Source organism: Vipera ursinii (assembly GCF_947247035.1).
Source record: "Vipera ursinii genome assembly, chromosome: Z".
NCBI lineage: Eukaryota > Metazoa > Chordata > Lepidosauria > Squamata > Viperidae > Vipera > Vipera ursinii.
Genome location: NC_139517.1, coordinates 125,309,041 through 125,321,734, shown reverse-complemented (window position 1 = coordinate 125,321,734; position 12,694 = coordinate 125,309,041). Strand labels below are relative to the sequence as shown.

The 12,694-nt window shown below is 39.5% G+C and overlaps 1 protein-coding gene across 1 annotated transcript in view; it reads right to left on the bottom strand.

Moving 5' to 3' along the window:
• The window catches only part of VILL (villin like), a 68,976-nt gene that overhangs the window by 6,023 nt on the left and 50,259 nt on the right, over positions 1 to 12,694 (bottom strand). Inside the window, exons 17-18 of the mRNA XM_083376980.1 lie at positions 9,408 to 9,596; positions 6,246 to 6,314 (exon numbers count right to left, since the gene is read on the bottom strand). Coding sequence (XP_083233106.1) covers positions 6,246 to 6,314; positions 9,408 to 9,596 — 258 coding nt within the window. The remainder of the gene's footprint in view (positions 1 to 6,245; positions 6,315 to 9,407; positions 9,597 to 12,694) is intronic.

The following is a 12,694-nucleotide window of genomic DNA, read 5'->3' as shown; positions in this document are numbered from 1 at the left end:
ATCTCAGTTGATTGGATGTACCCAGAAATAATCAGGAATATAATACAATAGAACTGAAACTCAACGGAAGCCTTCTTGCTTGGGCCTTGCTTGGGCTAGTAGTTCTCATTCTCAGCAACTTGAAGGTCTGTGGAATTCAACTCCCAGAATTCCCCAGCTAGCCATGCTGGCTGTGGAATTCTGGAAGTTGAAGTCCACAGGTCTTCAAGTGGCTAAGGTTGAGACACAGTGCCTTACACCAGGGGTCTTCAAACTTGGCCCTTTTATGACTTGTGGAGTTCAACTCCCAGAATTCCTCAGCCAGGCACTCTGGGTGAGGAATTCTGGGAGTTGAACTCCACAAGTCATAAAAGAGCCAAGTTTGGAGACCCCTGCCTTACACCAACAATGGTTTCCCTTGACGGAAGTGAAACTCACGCCAGGAGACAGAAACCAAGATGGCATTTGACCACACCTTCAACCCAACCTTTAAAAACTTATAACTCACCACACCAAAGCAAATAATTTCTTTAACAATGGAGAATAAAGTCAAACGTCAGAGAAAGATAATTATAAAAACATTGGCTAAAGTTGAGCTTGGTGGCAAGGATAGGGGAAAAACGTTGTGGTGCCCACCCTATCTTTGTTGACTTAGATGTGTATTTATTTTGCTTAATAGTTAATCCAAAGGCTGGGTTGAAGAAATTTTTTTTTTATTGAAGGAATGAGTAAATCAAGAATGGTCTATTTCATTAAAGTTCTGCAACTCATGGGATTTGGGGTTTATCTGCTCTTCTGCCTAATCCTTATGGTACTGTTTCTCAACCTTGTGTGGACTTCTACCCACAGAATTCCCCAGTCAGCATAGGTGGACTTCAATTCCCAGAATTCCTCAGCCAGGAATTCTGGGAGTTGAAGTTCACACATGTCTTAAAGCTGCCAAGTTTGAAAAACACTGCCCAATAATGAAATAGGGACTTGTTATTAAGTACCTTGATCCTTTCATGAATTCTCATGTTTTTCATTTAAATTGAGCAAAACTGGCTCCTTCGAGGCGCTTGGCTAATGTCATGTGATTAGGGGGCTGGAGGCCAAAGCTATGAAGAATGGTTGCAGGAATTGGGTAGTGAAAAGGAATAGGGGAGACATGATAGCAGTGTTCCAATATTTGAAGGGCTCCTATAAAGATGAGGGGTCAAACTATTTTCCAACACACCAGAAGGCAGGACAAGAAACAACGGATGGAAACTAATCCAGGAGAGAACCAACCTGGAACTAAGGAGAAACTTCCTGACAGTGAAGACAATCAACCAGTGGAACGGCTTGCCACCAGAAGATGTGGGTGCTCCATCACTGGAGGTTTCTCGTTTGGGCGACTGGACAGCTGTTTCTTTAAATTGATATTAGGTCTCCTGTTTGAGCAAAGGGTTGGACTAGAAAAGCTCCAAGATCCCTTCCAACTCTATTATTCTATGTTCTTTGTCTGAAGAATCGATCAAAGCTTTTGGGAGCTCAAAATAGAGAAATTCAAGTGCTTAATTATGCACGAAGTTCAAAAAATCTTAAGGCTGATCAACATTTCAAAGGGAGATTACGTAACTGTTGCAAAAATTACAATATACTGGAAAGTAGAAAAGTACTTCATCATGGAGAACTTTAAGGAGATTAAGAGAATAATAATAATAATAATAATAATAATAATAATAATAATAATAATAATAATAATAATAATAATAATAATAATAATAATAATGGCCTGGCCTGATGGGACGGGGTTGGATTTTATAAATGGATCTTAACTTTTAATCTGTATTAATTTTACGGGCACTGTTGTTTAATTACTTTTTAATAATTTTTAATTTTTGTATCTTGTTTTTATGTATTGCCCTGTTCACCGCCCTGAGTCCTTCGGGAGAAGGGCGGTATACAAATTAAATAAAATAATAATAATAATAATAATAATAATAATAATAATAATAATAATAATGGCCTGGCCTGATGGGACGGGGTTGGATTTTATAAATGGATCTTAACTTTTAATCTGCATTAATTTTACGGGCACTGTTGTTTAATTACTTTTTAATAATTTTTAATTTTTGTATCTTGTTTTTATGTATTGCCCTGTTCACCGCCCTGAGTCCTTCGGGAGAAGGGCGGTATACAAATTAAATAAAATAATAATAATGATAATAATAATAATAATAATAATAATAATAATAATAATAATAATAATAATAATAATAAGAAGAAGAAGAAGAAGAAGAAGAAGAAGAAGAAGAAGTTGGAAGGGACCTTGGAGGCCATCTAGTCCAACTCCCTGCTCAGGCAGGAAACCCCATACCATTTCAGGCAAATGGCTGGCCAGTCTCTTCTTAAAAACTTCCAGTGTTGGAGCATTCACAGCTTCTGGAAATACTGTAGATTTGATGCAACAGACTGGAGCTTTGATTTTCAGAATGTTCCTTTCCTTTCCTTTCCTTTCCTTTCCTTTCCTTTCCTTTCCTTTCCTTTCCTTTCCTTTCCTTTCCTTTCCTTTCCTTTCCTTTCCTTTCCTTTCCTTTCCTTTCCTTTCCTCTTTTCTTCTTTTTTCAAATGCAATGAATCAGGAAATTCTTGCTCACCGGTCCTGCATGTGGTCTTCCAAAAGGAAAGACAGCCACAGTTTGTGTGAGGAAAACAAATTCTTGGAAGAATGGAGCCATGTTAACAGGATTAAAAACAAAAATAGAAGGAATGTGTGCCAATTGAGGCAGCCTTGAAGTGCTCAGTTCCCAGTAGGCTTTATCTGAATTTCTATCATTAAGTAACTAATCTGTTTTCGTTTTATTAAGGCCACAATCCAGTCTTGAAGATAGCCCCAGCCGAAGGGTAGGGTAGTAACTTAAGGCTTGCTAATTATCAATATCTATGCTTACATCATCTATGACCTATGCATATGTATGAGGGTGTGATTTTCTCTTCCTTTCCGGAAATATATAAATATGAGTGGATCTTTTGGTCTGTAGGAGACCCTTTAGTTTCCAGACAATATTGCTCCAATGCTCACTGAATGAATAAGTGAGTGAGTGAGTGAGTGAATGGATGAATGGATGGATGGATGAATACATACATACATACATACATACATACATACATACATACATACATATATGGTTGAGCTCCGGATGGCCCCCGACCTGCGCTCCTTCCGGCGTAATTTAAAAACTCATCTATTTGAACAATCTGGCCTGGTCTGATGGGTTTGGGGTTGGTTTTAAATAAGTTTTAACACACTTTTTGTATTGTATTCTTGGGCATAATTATTTAATTCTTTTTAATCTCTTTTTAAACTTTTGTATTTACATTTTGATATTTATTGCCCTGTACACCGCCCTGAGTCCTTCGGGAGAAGGGCGGTATAAAAATTTAATAAATAAATAAATAAATAAATAAATAAATAAATAATAATAATAATAATAATAATAATAATAATAATAATAATAATAATAATAATAATAATAATAATAATACATACATACATACATACATACATACATACATACATACATACATACATACTGCATTGAGCCTCCATTACTGAAGAGTCCCTAGTGCCCTCTGAGCTTGGTTGTTTTCATGCAGACGTTTCATTACCCATCAGTGCTGATGATGTTACCTAGTTTGGGTAATGAAATCATCTGCAAGAAGAGAACCAAGGATCCCTCATTACAACCTACAACTACCAATACTTTCCTTTATTGCTACCTTATTATTGATATTGGGGTCCTGCTTTTGATTTCGCATTTGCTCTTGGTTTGGGGACAGAACTGGGGTGAGTTTCTAGAAGCAGAAATAGCAAAAGCAATAGCAACAATACTTAGACTTATATACCGCTTCATAGTGCTTTTACAGCCCTCTCTAAGCAGTTCAGAGAGTCAGGCTGTTGCCCCACACCAACAATCTTTGCCCTCATTTAGATAGATGATAGACAGACAGACAGACAGACAGATAGATAGATAGATGGATGTAGATGATTGATGATAGATAGATATAGATAGATAGATAAATAGATAGATGATTGATGATAGAGATAGATGGTTGATGATAGATATAGATAGATAGATGGTAGATAATAGAGATAGGTAGATATAGATGATAGATAGATATAGATAATTGATGATAGATGATTGATGATATAGAGATAGGTGGTTGATGATAGATAGAGATAGATAGATAGATGGTAGATAATAGAGACAGGTAGATATAGATGATAGATAGATAGATATAGATGATTGATGATAGATGATTGATGATAAATAGAGATAGATGGTTGATGATAGAGATAGATGATAGATATAGATGATTGATGATAGATAGATAGATAGATAGATAGATGTAGATGATTGATGATAGATAGATAGATATAGATAGATAAATAGATAGATGATTGATGATAGATAGATATAGATAGATAAATAGATGATTGATGATAGATAGAGATAGATAGATAGATGGTAGATAATAGAGATAGGTAGATATAGATGATGATAGATAGATATAGATGATAGATAGATAGATATAGATGATTGATGATAGATGGTTGATGATAAATAGAGATAGATGGTTGATGATAGAGATAGATGATAGATATAGATGATTGATGATAGATAGATATAGATGATAGATAGCTAGATAAATAGATATAGATAGATAGATAGATAAATAGATGATTGATGATAGAGATGGTTGATGATAGAGATAAATGATAGATGAATGATAGATAATATAGATAGATAGATAGATGTAGATGATTGATGATAGATAGATAGATATAGATAGATAAATTCATAGATGGTTGATGATAGAGATAGATGGTTGATGATAGATAGAGATAGATAGATAGATGATAGATAATAGAGATAGATAGATATAGATGATTGATGATAGATATACAGTAGATGATAGATGGGGACTGTAGCCAAGAAATTAAAAGACGCTTGCTCCTGGGGAGGAAAGCCATGGCAAATCTAGACAGCACACTAAAAAGCAGAGACATCACCCTGTCAACAAAAGTGCGTATAGTCAAGGCTATGGTCTTCCCAGTTGCAATGTATGGCAGTGAAAGCTGGACCATAAGAAAGGCTGAGCGCCAAAGAATTGAGGCCTTTGAACTATGGTGCTGGAGAAGACTCCTGCGAGTCCCTTGGACTGCAAGGCGATCCAACCGGTCAGTCCTAGAGGAGCTCAACCCTGAGTGCTCTTTAGAAGGCCAGATCCTGAAGCTAAAACTCAAATACTTTGGCCACCTAATGAGAAGGAAGGACTCACTGGAGAAGAGCCTAATGCTGGGAAAGATTGAGGGCAATAGAAGAAGGGGACGACAGAGAATGAGGTGGCTGGATGGAGTCACTGAAGCGGTAGGCGTGAGCTTAAATGGACTCTAGAAGATGGTAGAGGACAGGAAGGCCTGGAGGAATGTTGTCCATAGGGTCGCGATGGGTCAGACACGACTTCGCAGCTAACAACAACAACAAGATGATAGATAGATAGATAGATAGATAGATAGATAGATAGATAGATAGATAGATAGATAGATATAGATAGATATAGATGATTGATGATTGATGATAAATAGAGATAGATGGTTGATGATAGAGATGATAGATAGATAGATAAATAGATATAGAAAGATAGATAAATAGTTGATTGATGATAGATAGAGAGATGTTGATGATAGAGATTGATGATAGATGGATGATAGATAATAGAGATAGATAGAGATAGATAGATAGATAGATAGATAGATAGATAGATATAGCACTTATATACCACTTCACAGTGCTTTTGCAGCCCTCTTTAAATGGTTTACATAGTTTGCATATTGCCCCCAACAACCCTCCTTTTACCAACCTTGAACCGATGAGGATCAAACTATTGGCGGTGGTAATGCAGAGTCAGCCTGCAATACTGCGTTCTAACCATATGTGCCACTAAGATTCAATGGCTCAACAGTAATGCTGATGGAGAACGTGTCCTTGTTTAGGTGTCCTCTTAACTCAGGGGTGTCAAACTCGCAATGTCACGTGACGTGTCACGACGTATTGCGACTTTTTTTCCATTGCCAGCAATGGGGTGTGCCCAGTTTTGGCATGACGCATCCGGTCCGTGGGCTGGCAGTTTGACATCCCTGTCTTAACTCATTTGCTTTTCAGTTGGACCCTACATTCCTGGAAAGAAAGGGGGCAACCCCCAGCTCCCACCTCTGGTAGTCAATCAGGTGTACTCACCATTGTAATTTCTGATATGGCAGATACGTCTCCTAAACTGCTCTTCATCTGTTCATAAGATTTCTCATCCTAAAAGAGCAGAGAAAGGATCATGGTATAGAAAACAAAGGGGTGGTGAGATTGAGCCATACAGAAATGTTGCAGGCATAAGTCTGAAGGGCGCTTTGCAGAGGCAAGGAAGTGGAAAATGTAAAACCAGCTTGTCCTTCTAGAAGATGCTTTTAATTAATATTGTCTCAGCCCATTAACTGTATCCTTCTTTTAATTACACTGAATTTGGACTATTACAATGGTTTTGTGGCTTTTTGGGGGGGGAAATCTTGCAAAGTGCAACTTGTACAAAGTTTGTATGTGGGTACAGTAAGTGCATAATTTTTTTATTATTTTTTGTCATCTTTGTGAGGTGTATATTGGAAGTATATTGAGAGCTGTGTGGAATTAAATTTCATTGTAATGTATGCTGATTAGTGTACATTTAAAGTGACAATAAAGTTATTTCTATTCTGTTCTGTTCTATTCTATTCTGTTCTGTTCTGTTCTGTTGTATTGTATTCCATTCCATTCCACTCCACTCCACTCCACTCCACTCCATACCATTCTATTCTATTTTGTTCTGTTCTGTTGTATACCATTCCACTCCACTCCACTCCATTCTGTTCCGTTCTGTTCTGTTGTATTCCATTCCATTCCACTCCACTTCACTGCATTCCATTCCATTAAATTCCATTCCACTCATTCTATTCTATTCTATTCTATTTTGATCTATTTTGTTCTGTTCTGTTGTATTCCATTCCATTCCATTCCCTTCTCTTCTCTTCTCTTCTCTTCTCTTCTACTCCTACTCCTACTCCTACTCCTAATTCTATTCTATTCTATTCCACTCCGTTCCGTTCCATTCCATTCCTTCCATTCATTGTATTCTGTTCTGTTCTGTTCTATTCTAGTCCATTCCATTCTTGTATTCTATTCTGTTCTGTTGTATTGTATTCCATTCCATTCCATTCCATTCCCTTCTATTCTTCTATTCTGTTCTGTTCTGTTGTATTGTATTCCACTCCACTCCACTCCACTCCATTCCATTCCATTCCATTCCATTCCATTCCATTCCATTCCATTCCATTCCATTCCATTCCATTCTATTCTATTCTATTCTATTCTATTCTATTCTATTCTATTCTATTCTATTCTATTCTATTCTAGTGGTTTAAAAGGTGCTTTCGAGAGGCAACTGGACTTTTGTGATTTTCCCCTTGAAGATGTTTTGCTTCTCATCCAAGGAGCTTCTTCATTTCTGACTGAAGGGTGGAAAATGGAAGGATTTATATTCCTTGCAGTCATCTGGCCGTTAGCACTCTCTCTGAGAGTCATTGAGGCCACTTGGAGGTTTATCTGTCACTTCAGAGTCACCTGAAAAATGCAACACTATTCAGAAATATACTATTTCTGAGAGGTACCATGCCCATTTGCACTCTGATTGGGGTGACCCCCAGGATACAGATAAACCCTCAAGTGGCCTCAACAAATCTCAGAGAACTAACCACTGACCCTCAGATGCTAACGACCAGATGACTGCAAAGAATATAGAATAGAGTGGAGTGGAGTGGAGTGGAGTGGAGTGGAATGGAACGGAACAGAACAGAACAGAATAACCGAGTTGGAAGGGACCTTGGAGGTCATCTAGTCCAACCCACTGCTCAAGCAGGAAACTCTATACCATTTCAGACAAATGGCTGTCCAGTCTCTTCTTAAAAACTTCCAGTATTGGAGCATTCACAGCTTCTGGAGGCAGGTTGTTCCACTAAATGTCAGGAAATTTCTACTTGGTCTTCTTAGAATATAAATCCTTCCATCCTCCACCATTCAGCCAGAACTGAAGAAGCTTCTTGGATAAGAAGCGAAATGTCTTCAAGGAAAAACCAAGAAAGTCCAGCTGCCTTTTGAAAAAGCACTTTTGGAACTGAAATGGTTTGGTTTAGAAATTTTAGGGACCATCTCATCTCATATGGAAAGAGGCACAAAAGACCAGGCTCAAATTATCCTACATGGTGGACATGATGTGAAGGCCCAGAAAGGATGGATGGAGGGAGGGAGGGAGGGAGGAAGGAAAGAAGGAAGGAAGGAAGGAAGGAAGATGAAATAAAGAGGAGGAAGGGAGGAAGAAAGATGAAAGAGGGAGAGATGGCAGGAGGGAGGGAGATGAAAGAAAGAGGGAGGAAGGGAAGGAGGAAATGAAGGAAAATTTCCGATGTTCCTTGCCAGATTCCCACAAAGAAACTCAATGGGGAAGCCACCAGGAAATTAGATGTGGTTCCCTCTCTTGCTGCTTTTTTGTCCAGCCTTATTCATTCTGTTTCTCTGTTTAGGTGAGAACTTACTTCTGAAATGATGACCCAATGGGGCACGGGTTGCCTACTTCATGATTAAACCTACATTTTTTCTTCAATTCACGTTCCACCCCCACCCACCCCGATCTTATTTTCACAGCTGTGTTGCAATCTCCCCTATACCATAACCATCCCCAGATGGGGCTATGCACAACTGCCTTCACTGCCCATCATGCTTCTCAAGCCTTGAGTTTTCATAGACTATTTTTCAATAAGATAGCAGTCTTCCAGTATCTCAGGGGCTGCCCCAAAGAAGAGGCAGTCAAGCTATTCTCCAAAGCACTTGAAGACAGGACAAGAAGCAATGGATGAAAACTAACCAAAGAGAGAAGCAATCTAGAACTAAGGAGAAACTTCCTGACAGTTAGAACAATTAACCAGTGGAACAACCTGCCTCCAGAAGCGGTAAATGCTCCAACACTGGACGTTTTTAAGAAGAGACTGGACAGCCATTTGTCTGAAATGGTTTAGGGTTTCCTGCCAGAGCAGGGGGTTGGACTAGATGACTTCCAAGGTCCCTTCTAACTTCTTCTTCTTCTTCTTCTTCTTCTTCTTCTTCTTCTTCTTCTTCTTCTTCTTCTTCTTCTTCTTCTTCTTCTTCTTCTTCTTCTTCTTATTATTATTATTATTATTATTATTATTATTATTATTATCATCATCATCATCATCATCATCATCATCATCATTCAGAAAAAAACAATGAGCAATTTTTACTAAAGATTCAGGAGATTACAAGATGGTTTTTCAATCAGAAGAACAGCATATCACTGTTACTTACACTCCACTTGTAGGGGTCCCAGGCAGTGAACCAACCGGTGAAGTTCAAGGGCTCATGACCTTGTTTGACCATGATGATTGGGGTTGCTGCATCTCTCCCTGCTGGGTGGTTCTTCAAATACTCCTTGGCTGCAGAAATGGACTCCGTCTTTTCATAGCTGTTGGCAGCTTTGCCAATCCAAAGGAAAACCTGAAGAAGGGGAAAAAGGAAGTTATTTGGATGAAAAAGAGCTAGAAAGAGCTATTTCTCTCTTGACGCTTTTTCATTTGAAGCTGGGAAAGAGTACCCTATCGTCACCACTAGGTGGCGCGAACACATATTAGGTCAGTGATGGTGAACCTTTCAGTTGCCCAAACTGTAACCCAAAAACCACTTATGTATCATCGGGTGCCGGGTGGGCGTGACCCACTGGGTGGGCGGGGCCCATTGGGTGGGCGGGGCTGAGATGGTAACGGCAGACTGGGTGGAACTAAAAAGTTCAATCAATCAATTCCAACTTTGCGATTACCTGCAAGAAGTTGAAATTTTTTTTTATTTCCATTTATATTGATTGATTGATTGAACCTTTTTTTTTTTTTTTGCACACGGCGGCGGAGGCCTAAAGCGAAAAGGTTTTATAAAAGCCAGCTGAAGGCCTAGGACTGGGGCGACGGCGTGCGTGCCCACAGAGAGGGCTCTGCGTGCCACCTGTGGCACGCGTGCCATAGGTTCACCACCACGGTATTAGGTGAACTGCAATACAGCTAGTCCTCAACTTACAACAGTCCATTTATTTATTTATTTATTTATTTATTTATTTATTTATTTATTTATTTATTTTATTACATTTATATACCGCCCTTTCCCGGAGGACTCAGGGCGGTTTACAGGGTAATTAAAAACCAAAAATACAAAAGTTAAAAACCAAGTTTAAAAAAGATTAAATTTATCCCTGTATAAATAAAACCCCAATTTAGTGACTGTTCAAAGTTACAACGGCAGTGATAAATGTGACCTATGACTGTTTTTTCACAGTTATAATCTTTGCAGCATCCCCCTGGTCACGTGATCGAAATTCAGATGCTTGGCAACTGGTTCATATTTATGGCGGTCGTAGTGTCGCAGGGATCACGTTTTGCAACCTCCTGGCAAGCAAAGTCAATGGGAAAGCCAGATCCACTTAACAACCGCTTAACCTAACAACTGCAGCAAGAAGAATGCTAAAATGGGGCAAAAATTCAATTAACAATTGTCTCACTTAGCAACAGAAACGTTGGGCTCAATTGTGGTCGTAAGTCGAGGACTGCCTTTATGATGGATTAGTGCTTGTCAGCCTTGGCAACTTTCAGATGGATGGACTTCAACTCCCAGAATTCCCCAGCCAAGTTGTGCTTTAGTGCGACAAATCTTGAAACTGCCAGCTTTGGACATGTCGCATCACAGCCAAAGCTATATTACAGATGCTCCTCAACTGATCACCTGTTTCTTAGCAACTTGTCAAAGTTAGAACAACTTTTGACCTGGTTTTGGAATATGATGGGCTTTCTGGTCCCGGGATTGCATTTTGGCTGTCCCACATTTATGTCCACTTGCAACAGCCTCGGTTGTGCGTAATTTACAACTTCTGGTTTCCAGCAAAAATGCCTATTGGATAAAATGGACTTTCTTAACAACTGCAAAGAGGTTTGCAAACGTGACAGTTGTTAAGCAAGCCCATTTGTGATCAGTGATATCATGAGGTGACCTGCTTAATGACTGGCATGACCTATCACTACGATTCTAGGTCAGTTACAGTTGTAAGTTGAAGACTACATATATGTGACACTCTAAAACAGGGCTGTTCTGTACCAGCCTGCTACCGGCCCTGCAGAAAAGGCAGGGACAACCCCTTTTACAAGAAGGCAAGAGGCTGGAACTAAGGCTGCCAAATTTATGGACACAAAAGCAAACAGAACAAGACACGAACCATGAAACAGGAGCTATTCAAGCGGTTGCCTTCAGCAAACCAGCCCTCCCACGCATTCCCCTTTTATACAGTTCAGGGCGTGGCTTCTCTCTGCCTCCTTCCGAGGTGCCCCATTGCCTTCCTCTGTTTACTCCTGATTGACTGCCTCCTCTGTTGGGCGTCCTTGAACAGGGCCAGCTGTGGGTCATCTTCATCCACACTGTCAGGCTCACACAGCTGGGTCTGCGTCGTGACCAGGTGGGAGGGGCCTGGCTTAGGGCTCTCATCAGCAAGCTCTTCAACACCCCCCTCCTCCTCCTCTGAGTCGTCCGACCCAACTGCCGAACCCACAGGCTGACCCTGAATCACAACAAGGGCTGAGCTGAGGAATTCTGGGAGTTGAAGTCCACAAGTCTTAAAGTTGCCAAGTTTGAAGACCCCTGTTCTAAATGGTTGTAATAAAACTTAAGTCCTTTGTATATATAAAGGCACAAAGTTAAAACAAAGTTTATAAGCTCGACTTCTGATCCCTTAATTGGACTTCAGTGCCTAGCCTTCTGGCTAAGAGTTATTGGAGTTGTAGTCCTAACATCCAATCTGGAAAACAATTGTATTTAATCCTTGTTGATGCTGCAACGGTTGTAAGTATGAAAAATGGTCATAAGTCACTTTGGTAACTTCAAACAGTCACTAAATGAACTGCCGTAAGTCAAGGACTATCTGTAATATTAAAGAAAGATATTTCTTTCATGCGATCTTTGGGGGTTTATTGTAAGTTAGTCATTCTTTTAACCTTGGATTGAAAAATTAAATTCACACCAGAAAAGCTGTGAATGCTCCAACACTGGAAGTTTTGAAGAAGAGACTGGACAGCCATTTCACTTGAATGGTATAGGGTTTCCTCCCTGAGCAGGGGGTTGGACTAGATGACCTCCAAGGTCCTTCCATCATCATCATCATCATCATCACCACCACCACCACCACCATCATCATCATCATCATCATCATCATCATCATCATCATTATTATTATTATTATTATTATTATTATTATTATTATTATTATTATTATTATTACATGAACCTCAGTCAACTGAACACTCAAATTGACTGGCGCTGATGGTTGACACGGGTTGCTGCCAGCATCCTAGGTATCAACCAGGTATCTCCCTAAAATGTAAGATGTTCCGAGTAGCACAGTTTTTTTGTAGCTTTGCTGGAGTTATTGCAGGAAGCTGCAATTTCTTGATGTATTTTGCAAAGTTTTTGGACATAGTTCCCAGTGCCCCGATGACAATGGGTATCCCTGTTACGCGTTTCATCCATAATCGTGCAGTTTCGATGGCCAGGTCGTGGTATTTTGT